The sequence below is a fragment of the Lichenostomus cassidix genome, chromosome 7 (assembly GCF_008360975.1).
Source record: "Lichenostomus cassidix isolate B80296 chromosome 7, HeHo_3.0, whole genome shotgun sequence".
Classification (NCBI taxonomy): domain Eukaryota; kingdom Metazoa; phylum Chordata; class Aves; order Passeriformes; family Meliphagidae; genus Lichenostomus; species Lichenostomus cassidix.
In genome coordinates, this window is record NC_139488.1 from 13237098 (window position 1) to 13260715 (window position 23618).

A 23618-nucleotide genomic window follows, 5' to 3' on the forward strand; every position below is an offset into this window, starting at 1 on the left:
ATCCTTTGCACTCTCTTGGTTTCCTGTTCCCAGCACAAAAACAGTTTGCCTTTAGCAAGTAAAACCCTTTGTTTCTCTGTATTTTCCCCCTGTCTTGGACACCTTAGAACTTTGCTGTGTCTTTGCAATCTATACGCATATGAGATGCTAAACTTGGAGATATTTCAGTGTGAACTCAGTCCTAAGGGATCCAAGAGTGCTACTCAGCTGCTAGTGCTCATGTAATTCAACAAGAGGAAGCACTGAATTGATCAGTCCCTCAAATTTCACAGATTTTGGGTTCTGATATTTTCCTTTTGTGCTTCAGTAGCCAAAAGTGCTAAACATTAGTTTATTGACCCAGATTACAACCCAGCATTTACATGAGGAATGAAGACACTCCCACAGCAAGTTGCACAGATGTGCAACTTCCTCACACAACTAATGATACATCAGCTGGATTCCTTCCCTCAGTAAATGGGCACAAGAACTTGTTTGCAAGAACAAAGAATGAATCTTTATTGACCAAGCATTCATTATGGCAGCTATTGAGAACAAGTGAGTTTAATTTTTATGAAGAGGTCTGTTTAGTGGGGAAGGTGAATCATATTTTGCACTTGGGCAAGAAACTCTGCCCAAGTGCAAGGTTGAAACCTTGGTTTTCCTGGGCTGTAGCTGGGGCACAAGAAGAGTGCAACATGCACTCTTGATGATTAGAACAGCTGTAGCAGAGCCACAGGGAATCCACTCTCTGATCTGCAGACAAAAAGGGATGGTCATCAGTGTTCTCACTGGGTTTAGTGATAAAAGTCTTATGAATATATCTCAAGTCCAGGGCTAGAGCAAATTACAGCAAATTTGGAGGTATAGGATAGTCTTACTTCTAAATACAGATAGTCTGAATTTTTAATTTTTCTGATGCTTCTTATATTTCAGTGGCTGGTAAATTGACCCAGACAAGTAAGCACACAGCCAAGTCAAACATTATTCATCTAGAGATACCTTAGATGCAGTTCAGCATACTGTGCTTGATGTGCAATCCAAGACATATGCTCACTGGTTTGGTTTTTTTTATTTTATTTTTACATATATGCATAATAATAGGGAGGAAACACCAAAGTGTGCATCTGTGATTGTACAGTTGTTTACATGTCCATACGTATAGGATCCCTCAGTAGTTCCACTGTAGGAAATGCCTCTGCTTTAAATCTTTTTTTAGGTAGTGATCTCTCTGCAATGTATGCAGCAAGCAGTGTTTAACTGTGTGCAGAGGTCCATTCTGTCACAGGCATAAACATGCAAGGACAGAAGAACCACATCTTCTATATGGACACTAACACTTGTGTCATGAACCCAGGGCTTCCAGTTTCTGCTAGCATCCATCAATAGTAGACCAAACAAAATGTTATTCTGTGAATTGATTACACAGCAGATAGCTTTTCTTGTTGCAAATCTCCATAGTTCAGCAGATCAGAGGAGGGGGCAGGGAAAATCAAACTCCATGCCCTGGGAGCCAGGCTATCTTAGTGATTTACAAACGACCTCAGTGATTGAAGTCATTCTGGGCACTTAATATTGCTCAAGTCTCTCTGTCTCCCTCTCTCTTGCACTCTCTCTCAGCGTAATAAAGCTAAGGAAATCCAGGAGACTAAATTCAGTGCTGCAGATTAGTGACAGGAAGGAAACTGGATATACATGAATTAAACAAGACCATTTGCCTTTTCGTATCTGCAGATGTTTTTCTCTGAGAAAGGGAACTTTTTTTTTTTGCAGGTGACACCCACACATCTCCTTTACTTACTGGTGATGATAAAAAAAGAGATAAACAACTGGAGCTCGTGCAGTTAGGCTTAATCTTTGTATGTCATCGTCGCCAAGCAAAGCCACAGCAGTAGGAAAATAGAGCTGGTTTCTGCTGCTCATTTCTAACTGACATTTCTTCACCAGGTTGCTCATTTAACTTGTGGACTCTTTGAATTCCACTTTGTACCTGCTGTCTTTCACAGCGTGTGGGTACTGCCATGCAGTGCTGAGCTTCAATCCGTATACTCTGCCTACACCCCAGTCCTCATTTTGCCTCTGCCTCAGTGGTTTGAAATCAGATTGCAGAACTACAGCATACACACGTTAATAAATAAATAAATAAAAAGACCAACAACAAAGCAACACTAATTTAAAAAATGTCATACTGCAGGTTAAATGTAGGATTTGCAAGTAAGTCATGTTTTAGTACAGAAAGGAGAAAAGGCAAAAATAAGGATATTTTAAAACCTTTTTTGTATGTGTATGGTTATTTTGACTTAAATGTCCTGAAATAACCACAGAACCTTCATCCTTCCAAGAACTGCTTTTATTGAAGGAAATACACCAGAGCTGCAGTTCAAACTAATGCATTTCTCTAGCTGCTGGAGGAAAGCTCTGGAGTTGCTTAACTTCACTTTCCCTGTGTCAGCCATTTATCCATCCTCTTTCCAGCCAGTTTGCTTGTACATTGCCCTTTGAACATAATTTGTGCTTTCATCTCAAGAGTTTCTTGGGAGTCCGCTGTGCACCCTAGTCCACACACAGGACCTAACCTGGCTTTCACCATCAATTAATGATGCAGAAGAGCCTGAGCAGTAAAAAGTACTTCTTGAGGCAAGAAGGACTAGGATGTTTTTAATTATTTTAGTTATTTCTAGTACAGAGCTAGGCAGAGGCAAAAGTCTGGGTTGTGTAGTACATCCTGCAGCTGGTTTGTCCATTTCCATTCCCTGAGGGACTGTTGCAGAGTTTCACTGAAGAGATTTCAGAGTGATTTCTCCTTTAACCCATTTTGCTCCTCCCATCCTTACTGGTGAATTGCTCCATTACAGGGCTGGACGTGAAAGTAGTGTCCACTGTGTGTGTCTGCAGGAGGGAAAGAGGTTATTCCCCAGCTGTCCAATTCTGTATCTTCATAGTCTCATTCTTTGTTGTTGTTGCTGAGATAAAACACTGGCATTACTTCGCCAATCAGCTAATAAGACAGAGAGCTAGAAGGAGGGGATAATGCTCCCAAAGGCCTCATTTCACCCTGGACTTCAGCCTCTGTCTGAATATCAGGGGCTGATGAGCTATGCAAATAAGGAAACTATTTCCTTTCTGCAGCCAATTTTGATTTGTCTGGGGAAGGCTGAGAAGCCCAGGAAGAAACGTGAGCAAGCCACTTTGTCATTTTCGGGAAAAAAAATAAATCAGCTCTCATCTTGACCACTGGTGTTTGAAGACTATAGCCCAAGGGCTGTCACAGGCAGCGAGCACAGCAGGAAAATCAGTTCGTTCTGACTCACGACAGAGTGATCTAATTTAACGGGGCACTGACGAGGCTGTCAGGCACTAATTTAGCTATTATCGAAGCTAGCCTGCTTTCTGGCTGTGCCCTGCTGCAGCCCTCCACGTGAAGGGCTTGAGCTGCACTCGGAATCTGTCGCCCGCTGAGCTCCTGCTCTGGCCGTAGCCGGAGCCTCCCCGCAGCGCTGCGAGGGAGCGGGGCTGGCCTGCTCAGCGTGGGCTCGGCTCAGAAGGGGAAAATGCAGTGTAATTAAAGAGCCACTCCGGTCACACAAGGGGGCAGAAGGGAGGCAGGATAGGAAAGCTTCCTTCGGACATTTCCTGCCTTTGATTTCTTAATTTCGCAAGATGATCTCTTGTCTTTAAAGGTACTTTAGTATGTAATTTCTTAAGCGTCTTTATTTTAGAGGAAAAGGATACTGTAAAAAGGCTGTTTGATCCTCCTACCAGACTGAAACCACTTTGTTAATTTCCACAGAACTGTTACTAATTGCTTGTTTGCATCTTTGATTTTGCTAGTTAGGTAGTAATCTTTCCTGTCTGAAAAACTAGATTTGTTCCAACCCATGAGATCATTTCAACCTATCCAGAATAGTTCCCTTAAAGGAATAAAAAGACAGTGAGGAAAAGGAATTATGTATCCACATAATGATACAATGGCTACGAAAACTGTGGCATTTGAAAATTCCTCAAAGTTTCAATGAATTAATGAAACTGAAGAGCTCCTTGTAAGTTTATGTGACCTAAAAGTAAAGTTACATTTAATTTTTATTTGAAATAATAGAAAGTCAGGAGGAGCAGGAAATAAGAACCAGTGCCTTGATCCTGAAGATCCAGGAAGAAAGAAAAAAAAAAGCAAGCAAACAAACAAACAAAAAAAATCCACCATGAATTTGAGACCATTCAACTTTTTGTTCCCTTGCAAATGGGTTTATATGAAATTGGCAGCCTCCTAATACTTTGTCAGCCAAATTGGCCACATCATACTATCTGCATGCCCTTGAGGCTGGAATAGTAACATACTGTAATGTGATGCTCTAACAAAAGCACCTAATTGTGAAGAACAAACTGTTTGCATCAAGATAAGCAGCTAGTTTCCCTCTCACAGCCACTTAAAGACACTGACTTTGGCTACAAATTACTGCTTAGTTCTGTTTTCAGCCTTTCCTCGTCTTTACTGGACCTTAACAAAGCTGATCCTGTTCTCATCACCCTAACCTGTTTTCTGGTTAGTATGAGTGAGTCCATAACACAATTATGTCTTGGCCTGTGATTCATCTTGCATAACACATTTTCCAGTCACACAGCAAAAGCCTCGCTGTAAGTGGAAAGATTTGATCTTTAGCGCTGAAGCCTTTGTCTGCATGCTCCTAAAACTCAAGCTTTTTGTACCATGTTTTTATTAGTCAAACATACCATCAGTAGCCAAAGTTGCTTTTGCTGTCAGAGCGTGTCTGCAGGCATAATGAACTTTGGAATAGCCAAGAGCCTGCTATGCACAGGAAATGAAATATACAGAAATTAAATGCACTGTGGGAAGCATGTGGTGTGTGGGATTCCCACGTGGCTGTTTGGCACAACTGAAAATCTGAAGATGATGGGAGAGATCAAAGGGATAAAAGACCCCCAAAATCCTTCAAAAGAAAGCATGTACCTATCCAATCACCACATGGCTCCAATCTCTTATGGCAACTCCTTATCCCAAGCTGAGAAGGAATGTGCCATACAAGACAGTCTTTGTGAAGGAAATAACCAGTCATGCAGGGACACATGTGGAAGGCTGAACAATAGTGTTAGAGATTAACAAATAGGATGGGTTCCTGAACTCCTGAAACTCCTGGAATAGAAACAAAAGGAAAAAGATGATGCACAAAGAAGGAAGATATGATATTGTTTTGCAGAGATGCAGGGTTCATGTTTAAAGCTACAGAAGAAATAGGTGGCATTTTGAAAGAAAAAGGTTATACAGGAGGAGGATATTGGAATTTGGAATATTCATACTAGAAGGAATTTCCAAGACTTTTGGCTGTAGTAAGCCTGACCACCCCAATGGGGAAGGTTCAAGATGCTGCAGAGATAACACAGGCTACCTCCTCAGCATTTGTCTCCTAGGGCTTTGGTTCCTAAAAGCAGAGAAAAGCCAGGCTGTTGTATTGTGTTGTGCTGGAGACGTGCAGAACTGGAATCAGCATGCAGGGGGCTGGAGCTGCACAACCCTTGGTTGACCCCTTGCAACATATGTTGATTGCTGTTCAGATATGATGACTGCAGATCAGATGTTCATTTGACACTGAGACCCAAAAGTGGGGGAAAGGAGGATGAAATATTAAATCACTCTTTGGCAGGATTATATTTGCATTTGAATTAAAACCTGTGTGTAAGGCAGAAAACCCAACTGATCTACCTCTACCCTCCATGAGGGACAGTTTCTAAGTTCAGAGCTGCAGCAGAGGGAGGTTTCTCTTTACATCATCCCCTAAACAACATGTAGACCCCAAAGGCAGGGCCAGGGAGGGACGGGGCTGTCCTGGCGTGTTTTGCATTGCCTAAAACCAGATGGAATAAATTAGGATTGCTGTTTGTTGAATATGCTAATCCACATATGCAGAGCCAGACTCCAGGCTTAACTGGCGTGCTTCTCTGCAAACACTTTATTTTAGTGCTTTACAGGGGTGGATAAAAGGAATTTACTGGTATCCCATCTCTAACAGCCTGTAATTCATGTCCCTGCAGAGCTTTAATATAACAGCAATGTCCATTCTAATACAGTGCTGGTGCTTCTCATGTCCTGATTCTCCTCATTTTTTTCATTTTAAGTTTAGGATATTTCCCTGTATCTCCCTTCCTTATTGGTCAGTCAAATGAATTAATACTTGTTGCAGTTGTTCCAGGACTTACTCTCCAGTATCATGTCCTGGGAGCTATCAGTATGTTTTAAATATGGAAAGTACAAAAGTGTTAGGGGAAGGAAAGCAAATTATACCAATATTTGCTTTAGAAAGTAATACATTCCTCTGACTAGCCTCAGGCCTAATACATTCATTCAAGATTTAATTTACTGTATCTAGTTAATAATTTCAAAAGGAGATTGCAAAAAGTATAATAAAACTCTAGGGAATATAGATGTAATGAAATAGATGCATCTCTACCTAAATATGTATGTATGCAGTTTATGCGAAGACCATTTATCATGTTTTATGGGCTCGATACACATTTGTCATCTCACCTTATATTTGCACTAGAAGATGTGATTTTCCACAGCACATTGTGATCATACATGTCATTGTGTTTTACAATGACAGCACTGGAGCTTGGTGAGACAGTGCCATACTGTGATCTGTGCCACACAGAGATCTGTGCTGAGCCTGCTGGTCTTTGCTGGGAGCGTCTTGATGCCACAGCACAGGATCATTCATACCTCCCCTCCAAGTGAGGAGGGAGGTGGCAAAGCATGAACATTGTCCCAGTCAGTGCCAGCAAGGAGGGCCAGGCTGCAGCCATGCAGTGACTTCCATGTGTCCGGCCTGGCTCCCTCCCCTTTGCTCTGTGCATATGTTCCTTGCTGCCTAAGATGCAATACAAAGGTGCAGTGAAGGGCTTTTCAGGAAAAGAGTGTAAAAACTGTATGTGGAAAAATGTCGGCCTTGGAGTGTTTGTGCATGTGGTGAAGGGAAAGGAGAAGAAATAAATAAGACTTTGTTTTGAATTTCTTCAGTTCAATCATAAGCTTTTGAGTTTGCTGAACTGAACCAGACCAAGGCTCTAGGGGCCTGCTGGGTCCATGACTGGATTCCCATGCTGAAGGTCCAGCACTGCCTCTTGGGCCTTGCTCACTATTGCCATCAGGGCTCTGCTGTCCCTGTCTGGAGGCAGGGGACACCTCACCATTGCTCAGAGGTGGCACAGTACCCTCCAGGAACATGGTTCATGGTGATGTAAGACTCAGAAGGAATGGTTTGGGGTCCAGCCAGAAAACTCAAATAAAACTTCCAATTTGGAAGTGCCACAGTTGTTTTCTTGGCTTAAGACATCAAAGCCGACTGTTGTCATGCTTCCACATCTCTATTTTGTCCTGTCCCCTCAAAGAGAGAAAGAAATTTTTTTATCTTGGTTTGAAGGAAATTAGATGTTGTACAATTCACATTTTATTTCAAGGTGGGGATGTGGATTTTTTTTCTTTCAATTGTTTATTCAGTAGTCTCTATAAAATAAACCTTTTCTCTTCAGTATGAAAAGGGATTTTATGCCAAGACAACCACAATTACAATTTAGGATGTCCTGTTATTGTAAACATACTAGATTGAAAGAATGAATCAGGTTTTGCTAAACACTTTGTCCTACTCTGGCATGGAACAGTCCTGAAGAACATCTTTAGAGAGAAAAGTAACTTCCAGATAACACAAAGTTCCTCAAAGTGTCCAGAGCAGATCTTGCAGATGTCTGAGCACTTGCAGGTCCAACTCACAATGCTGGGAATGAAGAATCCTCTCACACCCCAAAAATTGGGCACTTATAGGAAAGAAATTCAAGTGATCTTTAGTTGCTCATAAGTCAACCCAGATTTTTGAAAGAGCTCTAGTACAACCTCAGTGCCAGAAGATGTGCATGAATTTTCAGGAGGACTCAGGAGAATACCTTCTGGATGGAAACAAAAATTCAAAAATAAAGGTAAAAATCTTCTCAAAATCTGACCTCTCTGTCTTCTAATGCTTCATTTATGAATTTGCATTCCCTTGATGGAGAAGGCAAACAAAACAGAAATTGGGTTGTTCATGACAAAGACAGATCTTTCTTCCTCTCCTGCTTGTCCTGATTCTGTCTTCAGGTTGATTGCTTTCTCAGTCTGTGGAGCTGCTTGGTCATGACTGCAGATGGCCTTATGAACATTTACAAATTGTCCAGCCAAAGGACTCACATGTTGAAGGTTTACTAGTTTTCTGTCAGCTTGATTTGTCCTGGCATATCATCTGTTCCATAGCCTAATAGTTGGATGGCTTCTGACTAACCTTTTCCTCTTTCATTTAAGCATGTGTTTTGAACTTGAAACTTTGTCCTGGTCTTGTAGAGGAAAAAAAAAGATTATTTTTTATATTTTGCCAGGTTTAACAGCAATAATATGAGGGTTACACATACAGGGAAGGAAATTAAGGGTTAAATCTAAGGCAGTAGTTATTAGAAAAGATCAGAAGTTCTGCTTCTTCCAGCTGAGCAAAACCACAGATGTTAGGAAGAGACCAGTTCTGAGGTCTGATGTCATCTTTCCGTCTTACCCACTGACAACCCTCAGTGCAAACTGAGCCTTATTTTCAGCCATCATAGAAAAAAAATAATTCTTTACTTCCCCCCCTCTGGCCCTCCTTTTTATATTTGTTTGTTAGTCTGGATTTTCTTTTAGTATACCAAAGTTTAGCTAATACTTGCTATGGTGTAGGTGTCCGTGATCAATAGCAACAAACACAATGAGAACATGAGAGGCTGTCCTTCCATGCCCAAGAGCAAGTGAGTGCCTGGATGCACACGAGGCTCATGGTGGCTCTGCTGGTGATATCAGGGCTGCCAGGACCGATACGCCGTGTAGTCTCGCGTTGGTGCATAGGACGGGTAACCCTTGTTCTTCTGGTGTGGTGGGTGCCGGGGAGTCATGTTCATGTAGTCACTCTGATGGTACATATTCTTTTTGGATTTTTGCTGAGGGAGAAGAGTGGAGAGAACTATGAAAACTCTCATATTGACTGCTGAATTCTGGCCCTAGGTCCTTGTTCAGGGAAGCAAGCATATTTGTAAGGCAGCTTCAAGTTTAAATACATTTGGAAAAGAATTAGAACACAGATTCTCATCACATAATCTATGGAATTTGCTCAACCTGAAAGTAAGTCTCCATCTTATCTGGTGAGAGATTTATGGTGTTAGTTCTTCAGGTAAAGGAATGCTGCATACCAATGATACAAACGGATGCCTCTCACCATCATCATGCCTCTCTCATCTGTGGAATGATTCAGCAGAAACAATAGAGTCTGAGCTGTGAAGGCTATCCTCATTTATTAGGAGGAAAAGAGAAATTAGCTTAACTCAAACAGAATAAAAGCAGGAAAAATCAGCCCAGACTATGTGTGTAATGGTTTTCCTACCATTTACAGCAGTAAAACACAATGCATGTGTTGCTCTGAACCTTCCTTCAAGGGGTGAAAGAATCAGAGCTGATGTTAATCTTTTATGTTTTCCTATCTGGGCCTCAAAAATCTTATTTCCACTGTTTAATTCCTGCTTATAATGTCCCTGTGAGACAAGGGAAGCATCGGCTCTTTCAAAAATAAGAGTAGCAGAAGAGAGGTGAAATAATTTGCCTAAAATCACAGAGCAAATTTGTGGCTACAGCAGCATTTCAGCCTCTGACTGCTGTAGGCTGTGCACAAGGTTGGTGTTTTTTACATAGCTTAAGGCTTTATTGATCGGGGTAAGTAAAGTGCTTCCATGCTTTTTCCTTAATACTGATCATACCTTCTTTTGCAATCTCCTTTTTACTGACATTTCCTTTCCATGTACAGAAATAGTTGCATATGCTGCAGTATACATACATATGATGCTGTGGCATTCGAGGAGGTCTGCATCAGAAAATCTGATGGTTGAATTATGTTGTATGTGCAGACTGGGGCAGTTACTATGAAATATTTTAAGCTTTTTTATAATAATGTTATATCTATGCAAAGTGTTGAATGTAAGTTACATACTGCTTAAGCCATGTAATGCAGTCAATGCATGTAAAGCATCAGATACAAAAGCTTTATCTCTGTGTGTTCATCTCCATAATACAGGATTTCTAATTCACCTAAGAGGTAGTTTTGCATGGGAGAAAGACATTTTGCTAGCATGCGTGAATGTTGGGCTGCTACAGGATCAAAGACTTTTGCAATGGAAAGCAGTTTTCCTTCAGGGAAGGCAGAACTGTGTGAAAATAGACAAATCTTTAGCTGCTTTCAGGAACTGGTCAGGCTTGCCATGTCTGTTGAGTATCACAATTAGGACCTTTTTTTAACAATTCACAATGTCTTCTAGGCAGTTTTGTTTACCTTCAACAACACTCTAAAGACATCCACAGTCCGAATACATATTATCTGAAGAATACTAGCAGCAGTAATAACAGCAGGTAAAAACTGATGCAGCAAACACACTTGGCAATGCAGCCTTGTCACTCTTGCTGGGAGCAGACATGTTAGTAGCAAAGTGTGTAGCCATTAAGTAACAACTGAATATAGCACAGAGAAAATGGTTCAGATTGTAAATGATGGATTTGAAGCTATAGCATCTCATCTGTGGCACAGCCACCGTAGCACAGCACTGCAACACCAGCAGCTGTTCACTGTAATCCTCTCAGCTCTCCTCAGTCAGCCTCTACAATAGGGCACAAAGAAGAACCACTTAACCTGCCTTTGTGGTTTCCTATGGCAGTGCCCTCTTTGATTGTTTTCCATTAAAAATAGCCGCAGATTGAGAAAGTGTCTTTTTGTGGAACACTTAGCAGATCTCAAGCTTCAGGTAGCAGTGACAGTGGCTTTCTGTATGCATGCAACATTTAACCTGGCAGGGACTCTGGACCCTTTATACAGACTACCTCATAATTGCTGTGTTGAAAATTGCTATTTAACAGCAAAGATAGAGGGGAAAGTCACAGTGCAATGAATTGAGTTCTCTATGTTCAAGTCTTTCTCACATGGAATAAATAGTGTAAATTGGCTCTGGAGATCACAGTCCTAGGACTTGACAAGGAAAATGTCCTTCTGCTGTCCCTGCATCATGCTTCTCTTCTTTTACTCCAGCAGAACTAGGTATGACTTGGGGCAGTCAACTCTCCAGAGAGGTTAGAAAGCAAAAATAATGAGCCATAAGGCTGTCTCAGCTTTCTTAGTGTTGATGTACAGATAAGGGACTGCTGGGATCCAGGTGCTTCTATTCCCTTGCAGTCAAGCTGCCAGAAATAGTGGTTGTTCAAGGGAATTGCTGGGTAGGCACAAGGCACCAGTGCAGATGGTCCTGGGCCAACTGAGGGCTCTCTATAGGTTGTTTTATTGTAGGGGAGCTCATATCAGTATAGTCTCAAAGGGTTTTGCCAGAAATGCTAAGAGTTCTGGATTTCCCTGGCAGGTTCAAGTGGAAGAGGTAGAGACAGTGTCCCAGTATCGCTGGTGTGCAGGGCAATGCCAACAATGTGGTATTACTATTTGCTCTAGGACTCTACAGCAGAGGCCTGACTGCCCACATGGAGAGCATCTGGTGTTTCAACTCTTTTGGGGTACACCATGAGTATGCATGCATAGCTGGGATAAAGAAACACTTTCATCCTGTACTGAAGGGGTATCAGTGAGTTAGTGGTAAACATGGCAAGTATAGCCTGAGAAATGAACTAGGGATAAGGACCATATAGAGCAAAAAAAAATACTAGTTTCTTACCCAGTAGTTAATAAAAACTGCAGTTATTAGCATACTGTAGAGTGCAAGAATTCCGGTCACTGTTGCCAGAATCCACAAAGGAATTGCAGACTGAGGTTCTTGTGTTTGGGTGGGTGTCTCTTTAAGGAAAGAGCAAAGAAAACTTTAAGTACATGAAAGCAAAAACATTGATCTCTGCTTATTTACTTCTTGTTCCAATGTGTCATTTGTATTAATCATAATTTTAAGATCTTCAGGAAATGTGAAGCAGGAATGTAGTTTTACTGGGCCATGCAACTTTTTTTTTAAGGAAACAAAAAAAAAGTTTTAATGTCTCCAGCTATTATGTAGGGAGTGTGTATAGGGAGGATACCGGCCTACAGAGATTTCTCAGCTTACCTTTCACATGAATGACAGTCCCATTGCTCTTCTCATTGTAGACATATGGGGGTGGATACATGACCTCAATTTTGCAGAAGTAGATGTCAGTTTGGTTGGCATTCATGTTCCAAAGATTGAAGATGACTTTGTCTTTATCACGACCCCCCTGGCAGTTGAATTCTTTATTTGAATTTCTGCTAACTTTGGTTGTGTTCCATGAAATAAAGCAAACTTCAACTGAACTGTCCGTTCCTTTGTGTAGCGAAGCTCGAAATTCCTTCCCTGTCCCATTGTATGTGTAGTTGCAAACTAGAGTTGCAGTTCGGTTAACTACAGTGAGCAAAGGATGCTGAGCCACTAAAATCTTGTTTTCTGGGAGGGAGGGGAGAAAGTGAGAAAAGGACTTGTTTATAAAATACAGTATGAGACTTCAGAACCACACATCCTCCCATGCAACTCTTCTCCACATGTCCTCTCCCCTGCTGACACTCCCTACTAGGGAGTGCAAAACCACCCTTCTGCAGAAGCAGTTTCTCACAGGAGCTATTGTTTCAACAACACCTGTATATAAATAATTACATAGTCACTAAGGGAGACTATGAGGTCAAGAGTATTTTTCTTCAGTCAGAACACTAGCACAGTCAGTGGCCCATGATTAAGAGTTAACATCAGGTCTCAGAAGCCTAGCCTGCATCTGTGTGCATGTGTGTATATATAAGGCCATTTAAGTCTATCCTTTACTTAGCAAGCAATTTCCCAGGGAACATTATGGAGAGAAAATACTATTAATTGACACTGCAGTCAGTGTCAGATAAGAGAATATTATTTATACATTTACTTTTTAATTCAAGGTCTCCTGAAGAGTTTGCAGGTGGATTTGCTGAACCATTTCAAGGGTTTGGATCTTGGGCAATGAACACTAAAAGCATTCAACTGCTATAATTTTAATGTAAAATGCATAATTTCTCTAGCTAGCAGCTGTAGTAGATTCTTAATCTCTCAAAGGACTCAGGAGCTGACTAATTCGACACTGCATTGGCACTTAGCACTTGAATGGCCTGCAAAAAAGCATGTCACATGAACATATAATTGAATTTGAATTGACCACGCTGATACATAAACAGGAAATGTTTTCTGACTTGTAGACCTCTGTGCTACCATCTGCCAAACAATAAAATACTGCAAGGCCTATGCAGAAATACTTCTTCCAAGAAAAGTCATCCTGTACAAATGAGGCCCATCCTTTTCAAATGATGACCCCTAAGTAAGAGGAAGGGAGTTTTGGCTTTTAAACTAGAGACTTGCAAAAGCTTTTGTATGACTGCTTAAGTCTTTACATAAGCTCAGCTCACATGTGGTCTGGATAGTCTTTTACAGATCCCTGGGAATCACTGTGGCTGTTAGATTGACAATTGTACCTCTTGTCCTCAAAATGTGGTGCAAACCTAGATTCTTTCTACTTAATCCATGTGGCAAGACTTCAAAAAAGCTAGTAAGAGAAATGAAGTGGGAAGGAGGCCAGATCCAGAATGCTCAGAAAATTAGTGTTTAAAACTGTGTGTAACGATATTTGGCACCAAATGACATTTAGTGTATTCACACCTGCACAAGATGAAGTACCCCAGCCTCTTGAGTAGGATCCTCCTTTGGGATCAGTGTGGTCCAGGGAGTAAAGTAAACACAAGGACATGTGTGAGATGGCCAGGATTAGTGGTAGGGTGTAGGCAGTAAAAACAACGCATGTCTAGCAGGTTCTCTGGTTACCAGTAGAACCTATGAAACTGCTGAAGTTGTTAATTTTCTCATTGAAAGTCTTGTCTACCAGCCCTTGCTTCAAGCGAGAGGAGGAGATGTGGGACAGGGAATGCTCATCTTTAGCAAAGAAAGATTGTAGTCCACCCTCCTTGTGTCTCTTTGCTCAACATTGTTTTTGGGGGGTTAGGGGGGTTGAGGAGAGCTCGTAACAGCTCTGAAATCCCATGTTTGCGGGGGACCCAACACTGTGAAACTTTGGATGAAGGATGAGCATTTCCAGGCTTTCCAGCAGAGAGAGACAAGTATCTTGGAATCCTAGGACAAAGTGGCAAAGAACAGAGAGGGCAAGTCTATAGTTGAGGTGGTGCCTGCAGTGAATTTTCATCGAAATGAAGACATTTCAGCAAAACAATTCCGTTTCATCGAATCAGCATTTTCCGACAAAAGCTCACGCATAGGCTTATAAGGCATTTTAGTAAATGTGGGGTTTGGATTCTACCCCTTTTGACTAGGTATTTGATCATATTTTTGTTGGCCAAAAAAATTAATCTTTGACCTAAGTGGCAGTTTGCAAGTCTGTGGTAGAATTGTTCAGCCTTTAGCACAGCAGAATTCTACACAACTCACTTGAGACAGAGTTACTCTACTGATTTGCAGTATTTGTGCACCACTACAACCCTCATTGTCACAGGGTCTGAATACACCTTCAGTGGAGACCTTTTCTGTCTCAGAGCTGACAACCAAAATAGAGTCCCAGAACAGAAAGAAGCGTGACACTTAGAAAAGTGCTTGCCCGTTTTCATTGCAAATACTTACAAAAAACAAATGGATGTTTATTCCTCAGCCTGATCATATTTTTGCTGTGGCCAGGGGAAAGTCAAAGAACACTGAAAATCTCATCACTGAGGGATTACCTTCAGATGTTATTTAGATTCTTCTGCAGACCCTTAGCCCCATCGTTTTTGCTGTCATCAGCTGACCTGTATTTGTGACATTTAAACCTGAGCTTTATGCCTTGAGCTCCGCTATTTAACTACAACTCTGGACTATTTATGTCCCTGCCATGATATTGTGCTAATTGGCAACCAGTCTCCTTTGATACACCCACATAAAATGATAAATTCCTTCTACTTATTTTCACCTCTTGGATTTATAGTCCAATCTGTTTGCCTTGTCTTGCAGGCTGGGCTTGATAACCCAGCTGCAAGCTGCTGATGCTGTTATGCAGACTGACTGAGCAGTGGGAAAAAGCTCATTTGTGGATCATTAAATGAAGACAGCTCCTACATGATTTAAGCTAAGCACCCAAATCCATTTCCACACAGTGGATTGATACTAGTTCAAATCTAAATTAAAGGAAATATATTTTTTTCATTTATTGGAACTAATTAGCACCACATGAATATGTTGGGCTGCAATGCCAACAGGGGCAAGGCAAGCTTACCCCACTGGCATGTTAGACAAGCCCTGCTGTCATCCTCCTCCTCTGGACTTGGAGGTTTTTTTGAATTGAAGAAACTCAGTCAAGCTAATATGTGTATTAGTTTCACAGGGAAGACAGAGTAACACCAAACATCCCTCACTTCACTTGTGATCTGAATAGGATTTGACTACATTCTTAGTAGGATCTAAACCATTCTGAGCAAACATGGGCTGAGGCTGCTTTTGCCTTCACAGAGCCAATTTTTCCTCATAAGTGTCACTTTGGGTTTGTTAAATGGTGAGACTCTAAAACATTTAGTAGGTGTTTCCATTCCCCTAAATAGGGTTATGATTGCCACTTCAGAGCATGTTCAGTCATGTTGTGTAGTAATAAATATCTATATCTTGGCCTTACCCAGTCAGGAAAATAGCAGTTATGAAAAATCATTGTTTACCATTTCAAAAAGCTGTGATGTTTAAAAATGTAAAATCACAGTCAGTGTGCACAGGCTGCAAGCCTTCTCATGATCTTAGGATTTATATGCAATGGTATGTAACATCTCTAAATGTTTGTTAAGCTTTTTTACAACTTATTTGTAGTGCTGGACATGTCTTAAAATCACATGTGAGGGGGTTTTGCATCATGAAGCAAAATGCCATCCATCTATAATATCTGTAAAATACTGACTTTTTGATCATCGAACCCTGATGTAAGCAAAACTTCTATTCACCAAGAAAGTGGAGTTGACAAAGTATGGAAAATAGCTACGTGAAGGTGGGGTTTGGCTTTTTTTTCTCCAGAACTTTCCATGAATCATCATCAGCTATTGGAAAAAAATATTCTGCTAAAAATATTTCGTACTCTTCTTGCTTTTTTATGCCAGTCACCTTCAATGAGCTGTTTTCCAGAGTGAAGTATCTAAGATAAGTTGGGATTTCTGTAAGCACAGAAAAGAAATGGCCCACTTAATTCCTTGGGGGGATAGGGAAAAACCTGAAAGGAATTTGTTTAACCCACAGGCAGAAAGGCACACAGGTATGTTATAAACAAAGCTATTTCATTTTTGCTGCTGCTGCTGGTCTGTTGTTCAGTTACGTTTACTCTACCTTCCTAGGTACAAGGGTCTTTCTCTTTTATTTTAGTTTGAGGCCACCCAGCTGTGTGTCTAATATGCAGCTGGGGGCATGCTCTTCTTCTGGCCCTTACAGACCTGCTTTCTGCTAAACTTTTCATGCTTTACTGTGAGTACTGCAGGCAGCATAGTAATCTAGAAAGCCCAGGTGACACTCTTGCTTGAATCAAACCCAGTGTGGGCACAGGGGGTTTTCTTGGCAGTTTGTGATTTATTTTTTAAAACAAAAATTAGTTGATCTAATCTCAGCTAACCTTGCCTCATCCATCTTCTGTATTCTGGTAACCTCAGTGGGTTAGAGGTTGATTTCAACCCCCAGAGACCATAAGCCAGAAGGTTATGTGCGTAGTAAAAAAGATGAGGTAAGTTATGGTACACTGCAGTGGGAACCTGCTTATATTACTTATTTCACAGAATACCAGACACTTGATCTAGCTGCCTCTCTGACCACAGCGAGGTAATTATTTTGCCAACAAAAAGGGGAGGAGGACAAACTTTTTAAATGTTAGTGTTTCTACAAAAAGGGAAGTGACTAAACTAATATTTTAAGTCCCTTTCTATGATTCAAACTCAATCTGCAGCAGTCACTGGTACAGTCTAATAGCAGCAGAACAGGACAAATTCTGTTGTTTTTCCCAAACTAAAATACTTGAGGCTTATAATGCACTTAATGGCTTGAGGTAGTCCTGCAGGGTTTTGACCTGCCTTAATGTTTTCCATGTACTAAGGATCAATCATCCTGAAAATGAAGAGTGAAGAAAATAGATGGGGAAAAGGATGAGAGCCCTGAGAAGCTAATGATCTCATGTGGTTCTCTTTAAGCAGTTGAACAGTCTTGGTGAGTCTGTTGGAGAAACACAAGTTCTTCATGCAAAGCAAGTGTATGTAAGTCTATAAAGCCATGGCATAATGCCTAGGTCTGAGAACCACACACTGTATTTATTTTGTTGCAATTCAAAAGCACTGCTTAAAAGCTGTTCACACCTCATGGAACTGTGTTCAGAACTGTTAACCTACTGCTGATACTTATCCCCTCCTGGAATTAGTGTCTGCTTTGACAATCCAGGAGCCTGCTGTGGGAATAATTATGATATTGCAAACACGGGATTATAAACATGGGAAAGGACAAGGAAGTAAAAAACCTATGATCACTTAAAGAAATGTAGATCACATGCAAATTACAATGCCTTCACTGAGGAAAAGAGCTATGGAAAAACAAGGTAGAAATAAGGAAAAATTAGATTCAATTACATCTCTCATACTAGAAAAAGCAACTTTTTAAAAATGTTCTCTGTTAAAAATTTTGTACTGGAAAACAGATTTTTATTCCCATCTGTAACTTCCCTATAAAATACAAAACACTAATATTTGGAGAAGATGTAGTAACAACAGTTCACAGCCAGCAGTCTGAAAAATTGTCGGTCTCAAGATTATCCTAGGAAAAGCCAGGATCCCTTACCTTGCTTTGCATTTTAATGTACCTGTTGGAAAGACATGTTAGCTCTGAACATACGAACACTGCATCAGCAAGACATGACCAAGAGAAATACCCTCAGCCACAACAACTGAAAAGTCAGGAGTATTCACTAAGAGTCAGGATTTCAAAATCACAAAAAGATTTTTCTTCTCCCTGGAAGATCTTCAGAAAGAAACTAGATGTCTAGTAAGTATCAGTAAACCACTAAACAATGCAAAAATCAGAAACTTGGCAAGTCCCATGCTCCCGTCTTTGAGCTCAGTAAGCAACTCTGCCTTTGACCCTTATATTTGCTAGTCCTGTGAGAATGTTGGTGCGCTCAGCTCCGGAGCCCATCATACCAAGCTAGGCCATGGGGGAACCTGAAGCTGTACTAGTAGACTTGGGGGTGTGGAGAGTCTGCCCCAAGAGAGGTGCTGACACCAGGTCTGCTCACACCTGCTGCCCCCATGAAAAGGCGCTTGTGAGCAGAACTTGTAAAGCCCAGGGGGTAAGTGAAATAAATGCCCCTCTACCAATGCATGCAATTTCCAAATGGATCTAGAGAAAAGTCAAATTAAAAGAAAGCTCTTGGGTCTCATCTTGAGGGATACTTTTGGCATGAGAAAAATTGGCCTCTTGGTCATATGAAGTTGATCTAGTTGCAGACCTAGCAGCATGCTGTCTCTCTCTCCTTTCATCCAAACACAGAACAATTTTTGCAAAATTAATTCAAAGCAATACCAGACCTACTACCCCTTGATGATCAAAATGAGGGAAAATAGAGGAAAGAATTGAAATATTGGGGGATTTTGTTACCTGTTACATCAGCAGTGGGGATGAAACAGAGCACCACGAGGATCCCCAGGAGCATGGTGCTAATGGTGGGCTCACTGCCTTGTCCCCACCCCCTGCAGGCACTGCCACGTCTCCCAGGGCCCCACAGCACCAGCCTTCCTTCTCTGTGGGGCCAGGCTGCACCCTCGGGTGCTCACACAACTTCTCTCCTCCTCCCTCGGCAGCACATGATACATCACCAAGTGAAACCACTGTAATGGCAATGCATGAACAGGAAGTTAAATTGTTTGATGATTTTAGTCTTAGGAAGTTGCCTCTGCAAAGTTCAGTAATGCTTAAAAGGTGCTGGAAGCCTACATTTCAAGATAGAGACTGTCAGCCCTGTGCTGCAAGATGTAGTTATGTTTGGGGCTCTGCAAGGCTGCTTCTGTCAGGGAGGAATGGCCTTCTCTAGGGACACAGTACTCTTTATTTACCAAGAGTACATGCACATGTACACTAGTTCCATCATCATGGTAGAAGCAAGCACCAGTTTCCAGGTTCCTGTTGGCCAGGCCTTGCCCCTCAGCTAAGTTGTGTGCTCAGAAATCTTCATCTTTCCTCACTTCTAGGAGCAGAAATCTTCCTCTCTTGGCCTGCCGTCTTGCTTTTGCCTGCTTTCCCAGCCCCTGGGAACGCTGACATATTTTGGCAGTAGTTTGTTCAATACTCATTTTTCTGCATCTGCTTTTTGCCTGAATGCAGAGCCAATAGTGCAGGCAACAGCAATGTGGTATACCTTCCCATTTTGAAAAACATCCCAATTTATGAATGAGCACAACTGTAATCCAATTAACATCTAAGTAAAGGCAGCATGCAGTAAGCACATTGCTCAATCAGTGCTTTCATAGAGGCCTTCTTATGTGAAGTTTCTTCTTCAACTCATCAGGGAAATGCTCTCTTTGCTTTGCAAGCTCAATGTCACCTTTTCCCTTACAAGAGCAAGTTTTGAGAGCCAGGTGATGTCATTTATAACTGTGAGGAGCTCTGGTTATTAACGATTTAGTTTCATCCACCGAAGTAGAAATATTTAACTGTATCAATGCCTGTCATTATCTTTGATTTGAGAGAAAAGGGAAGGTGCTTAGCAGGGAGACTTGCAAGTAAATTGGGCAGTTATAGAAAGGGATGAAGGACCCTGTGCTGTTCTTTCATATCCCTTAGTATCTGAAGCCCTTAGGCCATGATTTATGAGAAATTACAAATGCAATTTATGAGCTGCCTTAGCCGGTAGATCCATTTGCTGTCTAGGAATTTAAACAATAGTCTTTGTTTCGCAATCAGTGTAGGTTGTCTGCAATACCAAAAGTTTTGGAATTTCCTTAAATTAATTAAAAAGTAAAAAAGAGAGAAAAATCAGATTCTCTTTTTCTTAGCTCACTTTTGTGGTATCTAGATAAATGTCCTGATGCATTTTTTTATATATGAGTCATATGAGTGTACATGCAATTACCAATTAAATAGTCTCAGCTTAACTTGTAGTGAAAACCCCTCCAAAAAAGTTACAAAATTCAGTATCTTTTTGTTGAATTGCTGTCGCAGATATGAAAACCCACTGCTGGCTCTGGTAACATCTTGCTTGACTTGGTAATTCAGCTTACACAATCTGCATCCTGGCTGTCAGATCCTTTCTGTATTTGGGATATAGACTGGATATGCACAACGAGTACATTTCACCCTCATCATAGAATTAGCAGAATACATTGCAGAGAGAGATACTGCCATTAATTTCACTGGCATACACTGGCAAAGGGCACCGTTCAGGTGGAAACCAGATTACGGAAACAGCTGTGTAGGAAGAGATCCTGCTCTAAGAATACCAGTAATAAAAACCTGAGGGAACAGTGTGCACTCTCTGAGTGAGGATTCATTTATTCCCTTCCATCCTTTACTGCAATTCATGTGCCTCTCCCATTGTGAGGACAGACCACAGCACTGATTGCAAACAGGGACTGGACTGGTGGAATTCAGGACAGGGAAGAGGGACCACTGGGCCAGTATCCACTGTGGCTCTAGAGACCAAGCTGTGATCTATCATTTCTCTCTGTGTTGATGAATAGGGGTACCAGCATCGCTCTTTCCAGAGTTTCTTTTTTTTGAGTTTGGATTTTAGTTTTGCCTAATTCTTTATTCTTTGATCCCTGGAATAAGGAAGGGTGCTTCCCCGCCCGCCCCTGATAGCTGTTGGCTCATCTGCACATATTAGTTTTCTAGGATTTTAAAACCATTGTGTTTCTGAGAGTATGGCTCCGTTCCTTCTTGAAATTGCAGCTCTTCATCTAATTTAAACATTTCCAATCACTTGGATACTTGGCTTTGCTACTTCATATATGTGATCTTTTTCTTTTGCAAAAGTCATTATCAGGGCAGGGGAAGAAGATACTTTAGGTTTCAGTAAGCCATCATGTACTTAGGGCGAACCACATAGAAATAAATCTGGGGGAAAAAAAAACATGTGAGAACGTCTCTCTGTATGCCCTCACTCTTAGATTTTCATCATTCTCCCACCTAAGTATCTATCTTTCTATATCCTGGACATTACCCAAGGGTGTTCTGCAGTAACATTAATTCAGGCAGTATTGACTTCTGTTCTTACCCCATTTTCCATTCATATTTCAGTCTGTTGAGTCTGTCTGTACACTGGCGGACAGAATCTGCTTGCTGTCACAGCGATGGAGATCCAGACTAACACTGTAATTTCTATGGAACTAGAGCTGTGAGAGCACTGAAAGAGCTAAAAATGCCATTTGGCCATGTTTGGGAAAAAGAATGTTTCCATCCCGTCACAAAATGGCTGAAATTGCAGTCCAAGAGAAGTAAATTAAAGGTTTGTAAATAGGTTTTCAGGGTACACAAGAATTTAGAGTATGGGTTTGCGTGTTTTACTCATCACAGTATGTAAATAAAACAACAATCTAGGTATTTGATCATAGCTTTTCATGCCTACTGTTAGAAAAACAAGCACTGACAGGAACTATGACCTGAGTTTTAGAGAAATCTAACAGGATCTACTATGGTTTCTGAAGGATTTTCTGGATAACTTTAAGAGTCCCAAGAAATCCTAAGCAGGCCCCCAGTTTGCCTTTGCATTAAATAATGAGAAAATAATGACCCACGTATCCTGAGCCAAGTGTTCAGGTGTTAAAGAAAGACATTCCAGATTTGTTATTATTAAAAAAGTGGATAGTTTAGAAGGTAATTTTAAAATAAATTAAGCTTCCCTTTAATGACTAGTTGTATAGTGCCATAATTGTTCTCAGCACATATTCCTGTTCTCAAGTAAATAAAAATGGATATGCATTACTAGAAGAATGATTGCATCAATATACTATCATTCACATATTTCTGAAGACTCCAGTCTGATGGGAGACAGTAGGTCACTAGAATTCCCTTTGAACTACTATAGGCAATTAACTTTTAAGCCCCTACGCTGTCCTGCAACTATATAGTAAGATTAACAGTTGTCTGAGAAAATCTTCCTCTTGCTTCCCCACCTTAAAGAATCATGACACAGACCTTGAGTGAGTAGTCTAGGTAGGCGTTATTATGCTTGTTTTGCATGCTTGGATGTTGTCAACGGCTAAAGTAAATTCTTTCTTTCTTAAAGCATCTTGATTCTTAAAGCAATTCTTAAAGCATCTTAAAGCATCTTGATTCTTCCATTGCTGCTCCAAGTAATGATTTGTTTTGAACAGTGCTGCGCATCCTGGGTATAGATGGAACGTTGATTCTTTCACATCTTGCTTACGAGCAAAGTGTGCTTTAACTAGCTGCTGTAGAGATGCAGAAGTGGGGTGACAGAAAGAATGTAATGAACTGACGTGCTATTTTTAACTAGGAAGACAATAAATTATGTATGTTATTCACCTCCTACTACGTTCAGTACGCTGGCCCAAGGAGTTATGTTGCATTTGTCACCTGAAGCTCTTCATAAAGTGACATGTTACCCTCACTTTATAGATGGAGAATGGAATCACAGCAAGGCAAAGAGACATGCCCAAGGACATGCCTTAGGTTAGTGGCAGAGCTAGGAACCTCTACGAATAGCCCTGGTAAACTCTGTACCTTCCAAGGACCATTCAGTTTTCTGACGGCCTCCATTCTATGTTGTCATTTCCCGTGCACACTGATGTGTTTTTGTGTCCTTCTTTTTGTGAATCCAGGTGTCTTCATATCACAAGTACAACCATTAACCTTAGAAGGAAATATTAATATAACCCTTCAGAGGGAATTTTAAGTTGTCTGGTACACAGGAACATACCAGGACCAGAACTAAATATGATGTGTCACAGTGGAAAGGGAGCTTTCTCTTTGGAAAGATGTGAAATTTTTGTTTCCAGCCCTCAAGACAGCAGCCCATAAATGTGTCGCTAACATAGGACTAAGCGCTACCATCAAACACATATAAACTTGAAAGAGAGCTTGAGAGAAGCCTTCCCTATTTGGGGAAAGAAACATTTCCTTGACAGACTGATTATATTTAATGCTAATAGCTGGAACCTGTTCATTAGTATTTGTTGGGAAAGGGGTAGGAGTTCACATATGTACGTTCCTGGCTCTTTTCAAGTTAAAAATCTCATCCAAGTTGCAACATTGTAACCATATCTTCTGGCTGTACCTATTCTTGGTTTGGGCTGTTAGAACAAGCCTTAAAGGAGGTGGATTAATGAGTAGGGGGAGAATGGTTCAAAGCTGCATGATTAACTCCATCTGTCACCTGCCTGTTATCTGACATATGGCTGCTGCTTCATTAGAGGCCAGTGTTTAGATAGGAACACCTGAAATGAAGCCCACAGGTGAGTACATATATGTGCAAAATGTTCTGCGATAAAAGTGTTTCGAGATTAGTGCTAGAGGGAGAATGGTTTCTGCTGATTGCACTGCCTGGTACTTTTTCGGCTTGGGTAGAGAAGGTGGAA

The 23618-nt window shown here is 41.0% G+C and overlaps 1 protein-coding gene across 1 annotated transcript; it reads right to left on the reverse strand.

The window, feature by feature from the left end:
• Positions 1–7413: 7413 nt before the first annotated feature.
• CD28 (CD28 molecule) lies at positions 7414–18888 on the reverse strand. The gene is made up of 4 exons (XM_085066257.1): positions 18682–18888; positions 12115–12468; positions 11737–11855; positions 7414–8979 (listed from the first exon to the last, which is right to left on the reverse strand). The coding sequence occupies exons 1-4, from the start codon at positions 18734–18736 to the stop codon at positions 8839–8841; spliced, it is 669 nt and encodes a 222-aa protein (XP_084922383.1). The 5' UTR covers positions 18737–18888; the 3' UTR covers positions 7414–8838.
• Positions 18889–23618: the final 4730 nt, after the last annotated feature.